At 38.7% G+C, this 18,675-nt stretch overlaps 1 protein-coding gene and 1 long non-coding RNA gene across 10 annotated transcripts in view; both read right to left on the bottom strand.

Moving 5' to 3' along the window:
• The window catches only part of KLF12 (KLF transcription factor 12), a 447,719-nt gene that overhangs the window by 236,219 nt on the left and 192,825 nt on the right, over positions 1 to 18,675 (bottom strand). For all 9 annotated transcript variants that reach the window (XM_058682966.1, XM_058682944.1, XM_058682929.1 and 6 more), the window contains one exon: positions 15,265 to 15,354. In XM_058682966.1, the coding sequence (XP_058538949.1) occupies positions 15,265 to 15,354 (90 nt within the window). The remainder of the gene's footprint in view (positions 1 to 15,264; positions 15,355 to 18,675) is intronic.
• On the bottom strand, positions 6,700 to 15,258 carry LOC131484598 (uncharacterized). The gene is made up of 2 exons (XR_009248327.1): positions 7,104 to 15,258; positions 6,700 to 6,753 (listed from the first exon to the last, which is right to left on the bottom strand). It is a non-coding gene; the product is annotated as an uncharacterized LOC131484598 (long non-coding RNA).

The following is an 18,675-nucleotide window of genomic DNA, read 5'->3' as shown; positions in this document are numbered from 1 at the left end:
ATTGAGTGCTACATGAGATGGGTAGTGACTACAGGTTAATTACATACAAGTGCAGAGGAGAGAGATCAATGGGAATATGCTTTATGGAAGGGAGATGCTGTCCTGAGTTGTGTGGCAGCACCACGACCAAAATAAGCTACAGGAACACAGAGGGTATCAGGATGAAGCAACAGCTAGCAGGTAATAAACTGTTACATATGTTCACTCTTTTATCTTCCCAGAAACTCCATGAGGCAGGGACTATTATCATCCCCATTTTATAGATAAGGAAACTGAGACAGAGAGAGATTAAGTAGCTTGCCCAGGTCACAGACAAAATGGTAGAGCCAGAACATAAATATAGCCAGTGTAGCTCCAGAGTCCACACACTTAACCAGAGACTTACCGAGCTAAGTCCCAGCATATTTAAAGCAGGAAAGTGAGTATATACCTCACTGTAGCAGTTGTAAACCACAGAATACACTCTGACTAGTTTAAGTGGAGATATGTATATTTTTAAATATCAGTCCAGAAAGCTTCTTGGTAGGTCAGAGAACCATACTTAAATCCTACAGTAGCAAGGAACAATACAGGCGGAGGAAAGCCAAACCACATAAGCCACATCCAGTGAAAATACCACTATTGCCGTCTTCCAGTGTTTGACGCCAGAACGTCTGTCACAGCCTCCTCCAAACAGCCAGGCATCCCTGCCCCTGCACTTACCAAAGAGCAGTCCTGCCATAATCAGGCGGCCCTGCACTACTTTCTGCATCCCTCCAGTGGGTGGGGCAACTGACCGGCCACCGGTCCATATCCTAGCTCTAAGAAAGTCTAGCACTGGAGGGGGTGTTTTTATTAGTTTTTAAAGATACTATTTCGGGGGGATTAGAATCACAATACGGGGAAGCTAGCAAAAATTCAAGATGATAAACAAAAGATGTCAAGCAACCACAAAAGAATATACATATTCTGATAATGGGCTGAGTCTTGGTGAGTAATTTCAGCTTCATAAAACAGGGTCAGATCATGTAGGCACAACGTCACTTCATTTGGGAACAATTTACTCCTTTAACAAAGGCCACAGGTCTCTTAAAACAGCAAGTCATTTTTCAGGGCATAAAGACGATAATTTATGTAATTCAAAAACTAGGGATATCAATTACTTGGTGACTTCCCCCCCCCCCCACTATTTCACAATGTTATAGCATAACAATATGCGTCATTTTTCCTATATAAAAAAAGCAAAAGATACTAATTTAAGAAACTAGCCACATTATATATCGTATACTCTTTTTGCCTCTCCTAGTTCTCTTATTATTTTTGTAAGGATCATTTTCCAAGACAATGGAGACTTTCGAATGCTGGCAATATAACTATCTTTGTGGAAACAGAAATTTAAAATAAAATCCTTTATAAATACTCACTAGAAAAGAGTTTCATTTTGTTTTATAAAATAGCAATTTTTAAACCATTATTCCTTTAACTATCATGGCCAGGTATGTTTCTGAATAATATTTCAAGTGTTTTTCTACAGTAACAAGTGTTTTTAGCTCTTTATGTTTAGGCAGTTAGCTATATACAATGGGATACAGTATCACTGAGTTAAGACCAAGAATAAATAACTAAAGACACTTATTTAAGTTTATTTATTTATTTTTGAGAGAGAGAGCAAGCAGGGGAGGGTCAGAGACACAGGGAGAGAGAGGAGAGAGAGAGAGAGAGAGAGAGAGAGAGAGAGAGAGAGAGAGAGAGAGAATGAATGAGAATCTGACAGTGAGGAGCAGAGCCCAATGCAGGACTAGAACTCAGTGAGATCATGACCTGAGCCAAAATCAAGTCGGATGCTTAACCAACTGATCACCCAGGTGCTTACTTTTAAATGCGAATTTGATAAAGGCAGGTATATAAGAACAATATCAACATATATTATTTTTATTGTGTAAACATATGGATTGACAGTATGATTTTTAATTGATAATAGAGTCTTATGAAACAGTGTAGCTTTGGAGCATAACTAATATTGTCTTTTTTTCAAGATCTATGCAAATTTACTAGGCATGCATCTTAATTTACATATATAAAATATTATCTTTTATCATTAAATTAAGAAGAAATTCAGACTACAATAACAATTGCAAGAGGAGTCATGGGTTTTTTTGTTTTTTGGTTTTTTTTAGAGAGAGTGAGCAGGGAAGAACAGGAGGGGCAGAGAGAGAAGGAGAGAGAGACTCTCAAGCAGCCTCCACAGCCAGCCTAGAGCCCAAAGCAGGGCTCGATCTCACAGCCATGGGATCATGAACTGAGCCAAAATCAAGAGTTGAATGCTTCATTGAGCTACCCAGGTGCCCCTAGAGCAGTTGCTTTTTACTGCTTACTTAACATAGAGCACTATGTTAGACATTATGTATACAATTTCGTTTATTCTAGCTGAATTCTATATCCCTTCCTGTGACTAAATATAGGATGTTTCACATCCTTCTCAGAAATATTTTTGTAGTTCAAAATCTTGCACATAAATGTGAACATATACCCCCAGAATAATCCAAGGAGGACAGATGAAGGTAAAATCTCCACTGATATGTGTATATGGAATGTCAATGTGGAAATCAGAAGCCACTATGGCAAATATAATTTGGTGGGAGGGATATGAGAACAAATGACAGCAGACAGCCATGCAATGAGAACAGAGAGAGAAAACTGCCTTTATATCTAACTTATGATTTGATAAAACAATAGATGTTAAGAGTTTTGACATATTATTGACATTTATCATATTAATAATGATGTATATGAAAATCATTTTCCCATGCAAAATAGTTAAGGTAAAAAACTAAAATTTCCAACAAAATAGTAAGGTTTTACTTGGGCGCCTGGCTGGCTCAATTGGCATGTGACTCTGGCTCTCAGGGTCATGAATTTAAGCCCCAGGATGGGGGTAGAGCTTACATAAAAAAAATTTCAAGAGCTTACTTTAAAAAAAAAAATTTAGGGGCGCCTGGGTGGCTCAGTCGGTTAAGCATCCGACTTCGGCTCAGGTCACGATCTCGCGGTGCGTGAGTTCGAGTCCCGCGTCGGGCTCTGTGCTGACAGCTCAGAGCCTGGAGCCTGTTTCAAATTCTGTGTCTCCCTCTCTCTCTGACCCTCCCCCATTCATGGTCTGTCTCTGTCTCAAAAATAAATTAAAAAAAATAAAAAATTTATTGAGTATAATATTTAATGGGGAAAATGTATCTTGTACATGATAAGATCAAGTGTATGGGCCTAAAAACAATGTCCAAACTGTCAGGTCCCTAAAATGTGCCAGAAGCCACTGCACTGTTCATAGAAAATACTTCACCTCAGATGCTTCGCTTCTTTGTTTTTTTAGTAAATACAGTAATATACTGATGATCTACATTTAATATATTGATGATCTATGTCTGAATATTCATCCTTTTTAAATTTTTTATTTTTTGAGAGAGAGACAGAGAGAGTGCATGAGTGGGGGAGAGAAACTGAGGGGGAGCAAGAATGAGAAAGAGAGAAAAAGAGAGGGAGAGAAAGAACCTCAAGCAGGCTCCACACTTAGCATGGAGCTTGATGCAGGGCTCAGTCCCACGACCCTGGGATCATGACCTGAGTCAAAATCAAGAGTTGGATGCTCCACTGACTGAGCCACCCAGGCACCTCTGAATATTCATCTTTATGTGACATTTATAATAAAACCTGAAGTGATCCAAGAGACTTGTTCTACCTTCTTACAGCTGACTTAGACAAAGGGTCAGAGGTTTTAAACCTACAATTGTACTAATTCCTTTCAAGCTGAAAACGAAAAAAGTATACAACTAAGGTTTTCGAAAAAAAAGAACATAAGTACATTCTTTCTCTTAATTTTAAACAATAGTAAGATTATCTTATTTAGCAAATATAGGCTTTAAGAATGAATCATCATCTTATTGGCTTTATTGAAAAATATATAATTATTTAGGACAAAACCACAGCAATGAAACTGAAGTTTGAGAGTCAGAAACAGAATTGGTCATAAGAACCAGGAGTCAGTCATCTTAACGTCAGAGTTCATTTACGACTGATGAGACATAGGTTATTTTTACTAAGAAAATCATCTGATAATATTCCCTCCAGACAAGAAAAAGGACTGACCAGTGGATCAGAGACAGATTCATTTTTCCACAGGCCAGAGACATGACCAGGGAGGAAGATATTAAATTGATCAAAGTTGCCACCAGCTGGAATGTACCTTGGTAGCAAGACATAATTTGTAAAGCAATTAAAAAAAAAAAAAAAAAAAAAAAAAAAAGGCGACTTTGACATCTTTCTGTTGTTACATATTTATAAAATTCTGGGTTCTTAAGAAACTATGACAGAGACAGAGAAGTTTTCTAGAAAGTGAATCTGATATGTGGTGTCAGCTCTGCTCAATCAGATTTCTGAAACTGACAGGAACACAGTGAAATAAAACTTTGCCCATCTGATAACCAGGGAATATTTTTGTACATTTTAACCTATTGTTATGTGCTTGCGAACATTACTGTACAATAAATTTTTTTTAATGTTTATTTATTTTTGACAGAGAGAGAGAGAGAGACAGAGTGTGAGCGGGGGAGGGGCAGAGAGAGAGGGAGACACAGAATCCGAAGCAAGCTCCAGGCTCCGAGCTGTCAGCACAGAGCCCGACGCGGGGCTCGAACTCACAGACCAAGAGATCATGACCTGAGCCGAAGTCGGACACTCAACCGACTGAGCCACCCAGGAGCCCCGCAAACATTATTGTATATTAAAATAAAAACATGTTACGGAGTAAATTTTTTTAATCCTGTGAAATTAAGATAAAAGAGACATCCGAGAGCTCATACTTACTGTAGACTACTAGAATGGCCACTGAATTTCTCTTGGTAAATTTGCATTTATTGGCGTGAACTAAAATTTTCTGTAAGATCTGCTTAAATCCTTCTTAAACATTAATATTATGGTGGGAGTTATTTTAGATCAGATCATTTCCAATGTCCTAGTTACAATAGCTATCAAAACTGAGCCACAGAGACAGCTTGCAATAGTGACAAGATTCTGATTTACAAGACTCCAGTTCCATCCCTGTTACTACTGGTGGTATGATCCTGACACACAGCATCTGTGCAATTTTCCTTAGGAATGGGGATGATATTACATATACCCAAGGGCTTACTAAGGCACAAAAGCATTTAGAACTGTTATGTCCTCTTAATAAATTGATTCCTATATCATTATGAAATGGTCCACTTTATCCTGGTTATTTATATTCCTTTTCTGAAGTCTATTTTGTCTAATATTAATACAGGACCACAGTTTTGTTTTTGTTGTGACTTAGTCTATACATACGTATCTTTTTCTATGCTTTTACTTTGTTTAAGATAATGTTTGGTAGAGACTTACACGTTCCTGGAAGAAAATATTTTAAACTATTAATGGCTGTTATTTCAAGGTAACGTGATCATGCCTTTCATTTTCTTCTTGAAAGGGTTTTTTTCACATATTTCAATTTTTTAATAATAAAAATGTTATCAGACAGAAGAATTCCAGTGTCTGATCTGCAGAAGGATAAGCCTGGCCCACAATCACTAAGGCAGGGCAAATTACACACAAATGACCTCACGTTTCACACAAAACTTTTTCCTCCAGCGTCAGAAGAAGGGTGTTATTAAACCCAACATTTATTTAAGAAGTATGCCATTGTAGGTAAAAATAGGCCCATTTACTCACTAGCGGCTGCTGCTATAACAAATATGTTTTTAAAAGAGTCACATCCCATGTGAGGCCATTTGAAACATTGCTGCCAACATCTTCTTTCAGCCACTCAGTTCAGTGATCCATATAAGCTCTCTGGTATAGTTATGAATCATCTGTGCTGCAGGTTTTTGGTTTTGTTTTTTTTTTTCAGTTCTGCAGGTTTTTAAACTTATTTTTAAGTGAGGTAATGAACACATAATATAAAATTCACTCTCAACCATTTTTATATGTGCAGCTCAGTAGTGTTAACCACATTCACATTACTCTGTCACAGATCTTTTTTTCATCTTGCAAAACTGAAACACTACACCATTAGACAGCAGCCCATAGCCCCGACCACCAAACCCCTGACAACCACCATTTTCTTTTCTATTTCACGATTTTGACTATTCTTGACTGCATCATTTTACGCCCAGTGTACCTGTATCTTTATATTTAAGGAGAACATCTTACAGAGAGCATGTAGTTAGGACTTGCTTTTATTTCCCAGCTGACAATCTATCTTTTAAAGGGAGTGCTTAAACTCTTTCCATTTCACAGAATTATCAACATACTGTGTTTAAATGTACCAACTTGCTGGGGCACCTGGGTGGCTCAATCGGTTGAGCATCCAACTTTGGCTCGGCTCATGCATGATCTCACGGCTCGTGAGTTCAAGTCCCACATAGGGCGCTGTGCTGACAGCTCAGATCCCGGAGCCTGCTTGGGATTCTCACTCTGCCCCTTCCATTCTCGCTCTCTGTCTCTGTCTCTGTCTCTCTCTCTCAAAAATAAATAAACGTTAAAAATTAAATAAAGGTACCAACCTGCTCTTTTTTTTTTTTTCTATTTCTCCTATCTGTTCCTTTTTCATCCTTCCTCTTTGCTGCCTTCATTCAGATAAAACTGAGTAGTTTTAAAAATGTTTCCAGTTCATTTTCACCATTGGTTTATTAACTATATTTGGTTGTTTTATTGTGTGTGTGTGTGTACGTGCATGTGTGTGGTTGCTCTAGGATTTACAACATACACCTTTACATTAACATCATCTACCTTCAATTAATAATACACCTCTTCACATATTCCATGGTCTACTTCCTTCCATGCCCCTCTGTCTCTGTGCTACTGTCATCACTCATTTTCATCCTATGTTATAAATTCCATAATGTATTATTATGTTCGCTTAGCATAATTTTCTTATTTTTTTTCTATCTTTTATATTTGCATAGATACTTCCCATTTTGAGTTCTCTTCATGTCCTTGTGTAGATACAGATTTTTATCTAGTGTCCTTTTCCTTTACCTAAGTAAATTCTTTCATCTGTCTTGCATGGTATCTGATAAGAAGTCTGACTTTTGCTCCTTTGTATCAGAATCAGATACATTCTCCTTTTCTCCACTGGCTGCTTTTAAGACTGTTCTTCAAGACCTGTTCTCAGCAATTTGATTATTTTGTGCTTTGGGGTGGTTTTTTCGGCTTGGGGCTAACTGAACTTCTTAGATCTATGTGTTTTCATCACATTTGGATAATGTCCAGCCATTATTTCTTCACAACACCGAGTACTAACCACTATACAATCACAGCCTGGCCATTATTTCTTCAAATAATTTTTCTGACCTTCCCCATCCTGACGGTTCAATTGTACATACGTTAGACTACTTAAGATTGCTCCATAGGTCACTAAGGCTTTGTTCATTTTCTTAGTCTTTTTCTCTAACTGTTCAATCCAATCAATTATCATCAAATGCCAGATGATGCAACTTTTACATTATCAAAGACTATAGCTTATTGTGTCTTTCTCTACAGTGCTGGATTTTGTTCCGGCACAACTGTGTAACTTGCAGATCAGTTGGACCCTTTCAGGATTTGCTTCTCGTGTCCATCATGGCAAGCCCCTGACCAGACTACCATGGGACTAACTGAGCCCCATGACTAACCTGTGACCCTTCTGAGACCTCTACCAAATGCCTCATGTATGAAGGGGTCTCTCCATTCTGGGTATGTGTGAACTGTATGTGAGCTCTAAGAACTGTTCCACTTTGTTGCCTTCCTTATTCTTTCCTTGTCCTCCTGCACACATAGGTAGATCATTACTTAGGCAAACCCTTTCAAGGTGACCACTCTGAAGATCTCCAGAGCTCTCTGTACAACTTCTCCCTCGCTATTACTGTTCCCCTCAAAAACCAGTTTGCCTTGACCTCTCCCAAATCCCAATCACTGCCTGCCTAACACAGTGACAGCTAGGCCCTATTTGGACTCTTCCTTCCGGCTTTGCCCTTAGGTTGTAGGCTAATGCACCAGTAGAGTTCCCCTCCTTTCCCGCCTTACTCTCCAGGATCATAGTCCTTATCTGCCTGTTGTTCAGTATGTAAAAACATTTTATACCTTTTGTCTGGTTTTCTAGTTGTTTATGGTAAGAGGTCAATTCCCATGGCAATTAATCCCTCATGGTCAGAAGCAAAAGTCCTCCAAGGGTTAAATAAGCTATATTGACAGTTATAAACAGTGAATCAGTATGCAAATGTTAGCACATGAAAACACACCTAGGTAAAGAGAAACACTTACCTCAGGATCCAGATTTTCCTTTTTTTGTTTAAAAAACAAACAAACAAACAAACAAACAAACAAACAAACAACTCTACCACAAAGACTAGTTCACAAGGGAGAACATAAACTGAAATATTCTGGAGAGGTTAATTTTCCCCAAATCAAAATTTCCAAATTACTCAGAGCATGAAATCTCTTCAAGAAGTGTTCCTTTTTACAAAGCACTGACCCTATAAAAATGCAAATAACTCCTGGAGAGAATAGCACTTTACATTTTCCTCAATTAAGAAGACTACAGTTAGAATGGGTCATCTGTGGGTAGCATGAGCCATCACAGCAGAGGGAGTTGGGAGGGTCTGGGTTGTGAGTGGAGGAGAATTAAGTTGAAGGAGAAAGTACATTGCTAATGGGAAAGAAGGAGGGCAGAATTATCAACTTCATAGCTTTGCCCAGGGCAGGACCCAAGGGAAAGGATTTGTCTGCCTGCTATATTTCCCTTGGGTACTATCTGTAATTACCATCACAGCTCATTGATTTTCAATTCTTTCTATTAATACATTTATTGGCCATTCTGACATTATTAAAATCAGTCCAACACTGCTTCTTTAGTGGAGGATAGCTTTTCCTTAAAATGGGTTTTGCAAGCACAGAGATTCTTTCCTGTTTTTTTTTTTTTTTAATGGTCTTCTTGTATTAGCAAGAAGACAGCTCCTGCATGTTTTTCTTTGAAGCCAGGTAGCGACATGCAAAGATTTCACTACAGATCAAAAGATCTCAAGCAGTGGGTCATCAGAAAATATTAAATGATAAGCAAATTCATATGTCTAAGATAAGTCCACCAATTTACTAGCTATGGTGGCTCCTGTTCCCCAGTAGGGGAGGTAATAATGAGGCTCTGTTAAAGGGTAACGCAAGTGGCATTTTTATGATGTCTTTTCTTTCCTTCTGATAAAGTCATTAAAGTAACACTGTCTTACTAAGCTTTTACACACAGATACATATTAAACCTTTTATGTTAAATTAAACATAATACTTTACTGAGGTAAAGAAAAGCTTTGTTGTTGGGTTGTTGTTTTTTTTTCCTTTTCTCTAAAGCTACTAAATGTTCATGTAACTGCCTGTCTTAAACATTCCCTAGCCCATGGGTACGTCTGGCTACAATACCTGCACCTGTCTCTATTTCTTTATTAAGCCTAAAGATTGAGGTTTTTTCCAAAATAGCACCTGTCTCAAAATTCTCAATATTCTTCAGTCTGGCACTGGCTCTCACTTACAATAAATAGCATCTGAATCACTATTTATTGAGCCCTGACTAGCTCTAAGCTCCTTGTACTGGGATGATGAGGAATAATGAGAAACATCAAGCAAAAACTCAATATAGCTGACTTCATGGTACTAGTCAGTTCTTTGTGTTACAGAAATGCCTTCACCACCTCATTATGAATGTCCTGCAGAATGGTTTGCAAAAGTTACTGCAAGCTAGGAAAAGGGCCATTATTCCCTTCTGTCCTGCCTCTAAAATTAGGGAGCTCAGAGGGATCTTTGGCCTGGCATTTTTTTGTTAGGAAGCCAGGGAGAATACAATTAAATCTGTCTGCTGCCATACCTGCACCCTTCCCCACTCCACACCCGTCGTAAAGAGGTGTTAGGCTTCGTCCCCCAGTGGAACACACAGGGTCTTTTTACAGCCCAGTCACTGACTCCCTTAGAGTACTTCAAACTGGCAAAACACCGAACGTCTTTCTCTCTCTCTTTGCTCCACTCTTGCCACTACTCTGCCTACATGCGCGCAGGTCAGAATTGCACCGGCCTCTACAAGGGAAGGAAAAGGGAGGGGAACCACAGGCTTTAGCACTGCTGTGGCTGGTGAGGGACTCAGGTCAGCTCCTTCCCCTCAGACTCAGAAAACAGTGAGGCTAACTGAGTGAGGCATGTTTCCCTCATGTCTCCCTCTGACACCTGTGCTCCCATGTATTTTTATATTTGTATTTAGAGAGCTTCTTTTCCTTTTTAAACATTTACTTTCAAGAATTTCAAACATACACAAAATCAGGCAGAATGGTTACACGAGCCCCCTGTTGTGCGGCTTCAATAATGACTGAATCTTGGCCAGTCTTATCTTTCTCCCCATCCATTCTGCTCTCCCATTTCGTTTGCAGCAAATCCCAGACAACCAATCATCTCACCTGTATATATATCAATAAGTTATCTCTGAAGTATACAAACTCAGAATTCCTTTTTTAAAAAAATGTGGCCAAATACCACTGCCACACCAAAATTTGGTATCTTTTTGTCTTAGCAAACTAATGGATTTCTGGCATCATTATTCCATTTTTTTTTTTACATGATCTAATCAGATCTTGAAATTTTTCTCCAGATATGCTTAAATAAAAATTCAAATAAAAAAATAAGGGTTCCAGTTTGAGATTTCCCTTAAATGTTCTTTTAAAATTATAAATTAACTCAGATGTTTAATCCCTACTAAATACGATAGGAGAATTGGCAACTATTGAAATTTGAGGAAATGGTGCCCTTTTTATTCCTGCTTTTCTTCAAAGGGAGAATATTTATTCAACACCCACTACATGCAGGCAGGCTCTCATGAGGCTGGGTGATTCACTTCACTTCCCAGAAGAGGAGAAACAGGTGGATGGAGACCAATCGGGACCCACACCACCGGCCCCCGGCTGACTGAGCGTCTGAACTCCAGTCTGTCCGTCTTTAAAGTCTATGTATTTCTACTTCCACAAACGGGTAGCTTCCTATAATGGCAGTATACTGTAGTAGAACTGTTCAACTCATAATGGGAAATGCTCTCTCTCCCTCCTAGCCCGTTACCAGACTCAGACAATGTCAGATGGATCCTGGGCAGGCTTCTAATGCCCCCACTGTACAGATGAGGACATAGAGGCCTAGAGATCAGAAGTAACTTCCCAATGCCATTCGAGCCAGTAAGCTGCAAGGCCAGGAACAAAACCACATTTTATGTCTTTGAGGCAGTACCCTTTCTCTGCCACTGCCTTATCTCTGGGTGGAATCGTTCCAGTCCTCCTCTTCCTGCTTTAGTCCTTTGCTTAGTAACATGTTAGAACATCCAAAGGCTGACAGCATTCGGGAAGCTCTTGTAACAGCAGGACACAAGCACCAAAGGTCACAGTCAAAGTCATTCCAACACTCCTTGCTGTGCCCCTGAAGTGTATCACAAGAGCACATGCCCTTCCCATGGACTGCTTAGCAGCGTGTGCTGTATTACCGACAAGCCTGGAGAACACGGCAGTCACGTTTCAAGAGCCTGCAATAATAATCTACTCAGATGTCACAAAACTAAGGATGCAGGAGTCCTAGAATCCCAAACAGAAGGAAGGCACAGACAGTCGGTGTCAATATGCTCCTCTATCTATCCAAGTGCACGTGGCTGCAAGGTGAAGACTATGTCACCAGTGAGCATGTATGTTGCCAGTATTTCCAATTTTGTTGTTGTTGTTCACAACAACTGGATGAAGTAGGCAGAGCAGGTTTATAACAAGCTCTTGACTGGTCTCGTAGTTCTTCCCCATGCCAGTTATAATGCCCGGATAAGTAAAGCATGGATTTCCTTGGCACTCACCATGTGCCAGGGCCTACCCGAAAAATACGCGAAATAGTTCTTGTCCTCTAAGAGCTCACAATCTGACTGAAGAGATCTGACCACATCCGCACACTATAAAACACACACACTTAAAGAGAATGAGGCAAGGTAGCCAGAACTTTTCAGAGAAGAGAGAAAGCAGAGTGGCTGACCTAGGCCCAGTCCATAGTCTGTCTTCCCACTCTGAAATGTGGTCATTGGGTCCTGAATTCCTTGGAGGGGTGGGGGGAGATGTATAGAGCAGCTGACAGTGGAAGACCTAAGGAACTATTTTTAGCCAGAAGGGGAGAAGGGCATACGTGCCTTCGTGGTGAATCGCTGAAACAGGATGTCATGTGAAGTAGCGTATCTTTGCGATGCCTCCTAGAGCCTGAATGGCAGACTAAACTTTTCTTCCCCAAGAGATAGATGTTAAATGTCATGTCTTAAAAAACAGCCTCAAAAGTAGGTTTTCCAGAGTGATTATGGGATCCGATCCTTGGCATCCGGCTCAGGCTTTCTATTCATCGTTGTGATTCGGGGATTGTTTCCTCTAACTTTGTGTCCATTGTAACTAACAGCTCATCTTTTTTCAGAAGCCGATAATCACACGTGTGATTATTTTAATTTCACCAAGTTTTACATTTTCTTATAAAGAATCAAACTTCAACCAGCTTTTATCAGTAAATGAGAAAAGAATCCTATAAGACTGAGGGGCGCCTGGGTGGCTCTGTCAGTTAAGCGTCCAACTTTAGCTCAGGTTATGATCTCACAGTTTGCGGGTTCAAGCCCGCGTCTGGCTCTGTGCTGACAGCTCAGAGCCTAGAGCCTGCTTCTGACTCTGTGTCTCCCTCTTTCTCTCTCTGCCCCTCCCCCACTCATGCTCTGTCTCTCTCTGTCTCAAAAATAAATGAAACACTTTTAAAAGTTAAAAAAATAAAGAATCCTGTAAGATTGAAATAAAGAAATCTTTAGACTACTAACATTCCTTATCTAAAAAGAGTTCTGATTCTGAAATTATACAGCATATTACCCATCCCATTATCCCCAATTAAAAACTCCAGTAAAATGACCAAGAGTGAAGTTCACTAAAATCTAGATTTAACTCTAACTTTACAGAAGAACTGGTGTACAGTATTGCAAATGAGTAAATACAAATTATTGTTTTCCATAAATAATTAGGTCATTAAACACTGTGGGCTGCTTCTCTTGAAGCTTTACTGTGAAAGAGAATGAAATTATATCTGCCACATATTTAAGAAATACATACAAAACTAAAGAAAAGACTAAAATCAGGGTTTTCTTTCCCTTCCTTCCATGTACATAATCTAAATTAGGGTTAAAATACTAACATCAGCTCTATTCACAAGAAGGAAAAATTGATTTTAATGAGTAGGCATTAAGTAAAACCTATGAACCTACCATTTTTCCTGTCTCTATTTAAGGGCAGGAAATACTTTCCATAAATGATGTGGCCTGAGGTTCTTATTCACACTGTAAAACCTCTGGAACTATTGGCTTTTGTTTTTTGTGCATCTCAATCTTTCAAACTTACCATAAAACTATAAATTGATAATAAAGGAGAGAGAAACATCCTGATGTCACCAAACATTCCCAGAACCAGTGACCACAATGCACCCTCGTGGCTCTGACTAGCGGTCTCTGACTGCCTTCTGTACTTTTCTGCCCTCCTCCAACACACATGACTTGAGTACCTTTACCGCTATTCAAGTTGAAGAATATACTGTGGAATAAAAAGCAACAATGTGCAATATGCCACTTTTTCATTTTGTCATCGACAATGAAAAAAAGTTATCCTCTGTGAATGAGATGCTACAGTCTATGCGGTGTGTTACATGAGGGGGTTTTGGAAATTTTATGAAACTGGTTCATGCACCTAGATTAAGAAAACAGAAATTCCAAAGAAATAAAACAAATCCTTCCTGTGTTAGGGTAAACAGCAAAGGTAAAAACTACTTGGCTGGGAGGACAGAGAGTTTAACTTGATGAATCAGGCTAGAAAATCCAGGTGAACATAAGACTTCTTCCGAAGCTTTGTCTACAATGAACAAATGATGTTAACAGCTGCCACACAGTCTTTCTTTCACGATGCTCCACTGCCTAAGTTTTAGGATGAGCCCAGGTGAGTCGTCATGTCATACACAGAACTGGGAAGGCGCGTTATTGGTTGACATACCCCACCAAGTTCATTGCGGAGCTACTACAACGAACATGGGACATAAAGGTGAAATGATATCCCCTCCCATGATGGGGGTCTGTTTCAGACACAGGCTTACAGCGAGGAAGAGAAATATACATTGGGATGCCATACACCCTGCCCTATATTGCTCAGGAATGTGGAAGTTATTGGAGAAACCCTCTACATGCTACCAGCTGGATCCATGACCTCAGTTCCTCATTATCAAGTCCTTTTAACATTTAATAGTATCCTAACCCCTTGAATGGGGTCCCACATGCACACAGATTCTTATAAGTGAAATTTTATTCATATTTGAAATTTCTTCTGATGGCTCACTTACAAAATATTGCCAATGTTCTGCTTTTTTTGAATAAGAGCTATACGAATAAGATCAAGTATCTAATTTATGTACTTTTTGCGGTCATCTGTACCGTCTCAGCGGTGGTAGGTTAGCAGCATAGGTAGGCAGTGTGTACCCAGGCACAGGAGCAATGCTTTCTCACTTCAATACAAAACATGGTCAGCCAATGCTGCAGTCGTACTGCCCTTATAATTTTAACTTGTGAAGCTACAAATGTTAATGATAAAATCACCCACACATCCTTTTACAGATATGTTCTTAAGTCTTCATATTTTCAGTAGCCATGAGTTAATTTGTCAATTTCGCTATGTATTCTTAAGTAAGCCTTTTTTTGCTGTTGTGCACATTTCAAACTCACTGACCTGTATTTCCTCAACTATCCTCTAACCCTCATGAAGTTTAAAAGGGTAAATACAAATGTCAAAAGGGAAATCAATCCAACAAACAGTAACATTCTCATACCTGTACTCTGTAATTTCCCAAGAAAGAAAGAAGCCATTTTGACATGGAGTTTATAGTCCCATCTTATTTTTTAATACTTCCCTCTTTGCTCTGAATTTTTTAATAGCTTTTCAAAACATGCACTAATTTAAATAAAACCATATGGTTGTTACAAGGTCACTGTGCTTTCCTGATTTTAGGAAGTTATCTTCTCCAGGTTAGGAATATTTGAGTCGCAAATGGATGAGAATCAGTCTCTGGTGATTTTTACTCAAGAGAGAAAAGCCAGGCAAGTGCAAATCGGAACCGTTCTGCAAACTTCGATATGCCCTGTAAATGACTGCCACTATCATAAAGAGAAGAGGGTGGGGCGTCATTGAAACTTACCCCTTGTTCAGATTCCAAAAGCTCTGTTTTGACTCTGACTGACGGCATCCCATCAAGCATTAACATTCTGTTCTCAAAGGTGTTGATATTCTGAGAATAAAAAAGAGAGAAAGAGGGAAAGTCCGTTATACAGCATTCAAAACAGGACATCTGGTAGAGTCTTCCTTCACTGTAGTACGTTTAGTACTGCTAACCTAATTTTTTAACAATGAAGTATAATTAAATGAGAATAGCAGTATAACCAATTATGCCCCCTTTCTGAACTATCATTTGAAATAATGACCAAGAAGTTGAATTAATCAGTCTGATTCGCTGACCTCTGGGTTGGAGGTCAGACTATAATAAACTGGAGTAAAGAAACCTTAACATTAATATATATAGGGCTGGAACAATTCATGACACTTTCGCAGTAGTGGAGGGACACAGAAGACAAGTTTCCTTCTTCCTGAGTTCTGGAGGTTATATTGTGCATAAATCCACAAAGGAGAAAATAAATAAAAATAATGACGATGCTCTCATATTATTATCAAAGTCTTCATAATTTAAAAACCAAGATAATATAATTCTGGACACTAAATTGTGATATGACAATTCAGATCAAATGAAAATTTCTATATATCCACCCCCAAACATCTATTTCAAGAACAACTAATATAAATTTTGGATTCAGAATGAATTTTTAAGCTGAAGTCGTGACCAGAAAATAAATTTGTTTTCTGTTTTGGTGTATGTTTGGCTGAATTTGCCACTTCTTTAAAGGAGAACCTATTTCTATTGTGACTCAACAGAATTTCAAACAATATTTACAAACAGATTAAATCAAGGTTATTTTCTACTAATTTTCACCGCTTTGGGGATTTTCTAAAGTCAATAATCTATGAAGGGAGTCAGAAAGACACTTACCAGTGCTTGCTTCAGGCCAAAATCATGTTTTAAAACATGGTTAGAATGTCAATTTTACCTTCATATCCTGTCCAAACTAAGAAACAAAAATGACTAGACTTGAGTTTTTAGAATGGCTTCTTTACTCAGTCACAGAACATAAGCACATGATACTAACGTGGTCTCATGACAAGAAAAAGAGATCTGTTTCCAAATATTTTGCCTACATGATGACAAAGGTTAATAGCATTTCTAAACCTGCAGGTTTTTGCCCTTCACATAGCTGCTTTTCTATCAAATAGACAGTTAAGTAAAAACAACTCCCACTTCGACAAATCATAAATGTTTTTATTACCAAATAATACCGACAGAGTGCAGTATAGTAAAGCTCTAATTATCTCTATTTCTTGCCACTCCTTTTTGTTTAAGAAAAAAGGAGAAATAAAATTTATAGGGCCTCTTATCACAAATATTTGCTCTGAGACATCAACAGGAAGAAAAAGCAAATTTACTCTTGAGCTAACTAATGAGCATTTAAAAATTCCATGCTACCTAGCCTATCAGGTAATAAAAAGAAGAAAAATTACTGTCAGGTTCTTTTCTTAGAAATGTGCAGTATTATTAAAACTGGCAGGATACATTTTTTTAAATTTGTGCTTTTGACTCATCCATATTTTGTAGGCATTTTGCATCCTAATAGCTCAGAGCAGAGAGAACTGTGGTATCCCTGGCAAGCTCAGTTAATTTGTTCCAAGCTTGAAATCCTTTCATGGAGGCTGGTGAGTTGTTTACACATCAGGCATGGATCTCAAATCCTAATGTGCCACTTGCTTCCGTGATTGGAAGCAGCCAGCTTGGCTTGCAACCACCCAGTTTCAAGAGAGCCTTCCCGCAGCCGGCCAGCCCTCAACACCCCTGCCCTTCACAGCGGCCAGACACCTACCCTAACAAAGCATCCCCTAGGCTGTTTGCTTGGTAGAAAATGAAGAATGAGTTGATATTGCTTCCTACCCCAGAGGAGGTCTTGCCCAGACGAAAAGGGAAGAAGATGCCTTGCAAAGGCAGGGAAAAGACAAAGAGCGATTCTGGAAAGACAGGTTTAATGAACTGTTGGAATCTGATTAGAGGCTAATGTCCCTTTTAGTGCTTTGTACCAATTTACAGCTGATATACTTTCACCACGCTCCTCACGGGCTGTGATAAACTCATTAGTGTAAAAAATGCAAGCTAACCAGAGTCTTTGAAGTTAAAAACTGATAAATCATGAAAACCTGATTGGGCCCATGTTCCATTTAGCACATTTAAATATCACTGTATTTTCATGATTTTTTAATTGTTATTCTTGAATAATTCTACATGTGTTAAAGACAGGATGTACATTTGAGTTTCATTCAAAAGTGGAAAAATAAAACCTACTGAAAGTTTTTCAAGGAATTAAGCTTTCTCTGGAAATAATTCCCTTTCTGTGATTTTCCAGGATCATCCACTGCCACAGTCATAATAAACACCTTAAAAAACAATGTTCACAACTAAAAAACCAATCATTAACTACTAAACTCAACTAGTGCAGATTCAATCTGTATATATGCCTGAAAGCAATACTGTAAATATTTATAAAGCACATTAATCTCTACATTCATGATTCTAACCCTATTTAATATAAACATAGACACTGAGCATCATACCATATTCCAGACCAGCCCAGTAAGGGTAGGGTTTTTATAAGGCACATGGTAATTGTACAGTATGGAGGATATAGTACCTGAAACAAAATCATAGATTTATCTAAGCTAAAATCAGATACATACCATCTCAGTTGACTGTAGACTTTGAATATGTAATAAACTCTAATAATTTGAAATTGCTGTCAAACATATCTTGCCATGATCTTAATCAAAACACATTTGCTGTGGAATCAATAGCTCAACTGATTCCCAAGAGGTAAATAAAATTACACAGTCATCAATTTTAGTAACATGGTACTCTTCCTATATTTATGTTGTAATAAGCATTTTAATATTATAAAACCCTATATAATTTATATACGTGTGTATATATGCATATTATCAGGTACACACGTATGCGTATACACTTAAATTACTTGTTTTGCAGGAGTACATTTTATTAATTAAAGCAAAAGTTACCATCAGATTTATTAGCTGGTTGTTGACCAATTACATGTGCACTGAATGAGAACTGTGTCTGGACCTTCCTGTTTGCCAGGTAAGATCTGCAACACAGAAGTCCAGCTGACGGCAGCTCTCCTAATTCAACCAGTACAAGCACAAACTTCAGTGATCCTAACATCGCAAAATATTTTGAATGGAATGTGCAGGAATTGGGACCGATACTCAATGATTATCTCATAAAAACACAGAATGGGGGGGCGCCTGGGTGGCTTGGTCGGTTAAGCATCTGACTTCGGTTCAGGTCATGATCTCACGGCCCGTGAGTTCGAGCCCCACGTCGGGCTCTGTGCTGACGGCTCGGAGCCTGGAGCCTGTTTCAGATTCTGTGTCTCCCTCTCTC

Source organism: Neofelis nebulosa, chromosome 1 (genome assembly GCF_028018385.1).
Source record: "Neofelis nebulosa isolate mNeoNeb1 chromosome 1, mNeoNeb1.pri, whole genome shotgun sequence".
In the NCBI taxonomy this organism is placed as follows: Eukaryota; Metazoa; Chordata; class Mammalia; order Carnivora; family Felidae; genus Neofelis; species Neofelis nebulosa.
The sequence above is the reverse complement of the archived record's forward strand: the minus strand, read 5'-3'. Positions and strand labels throughout refer to the sequence as shown.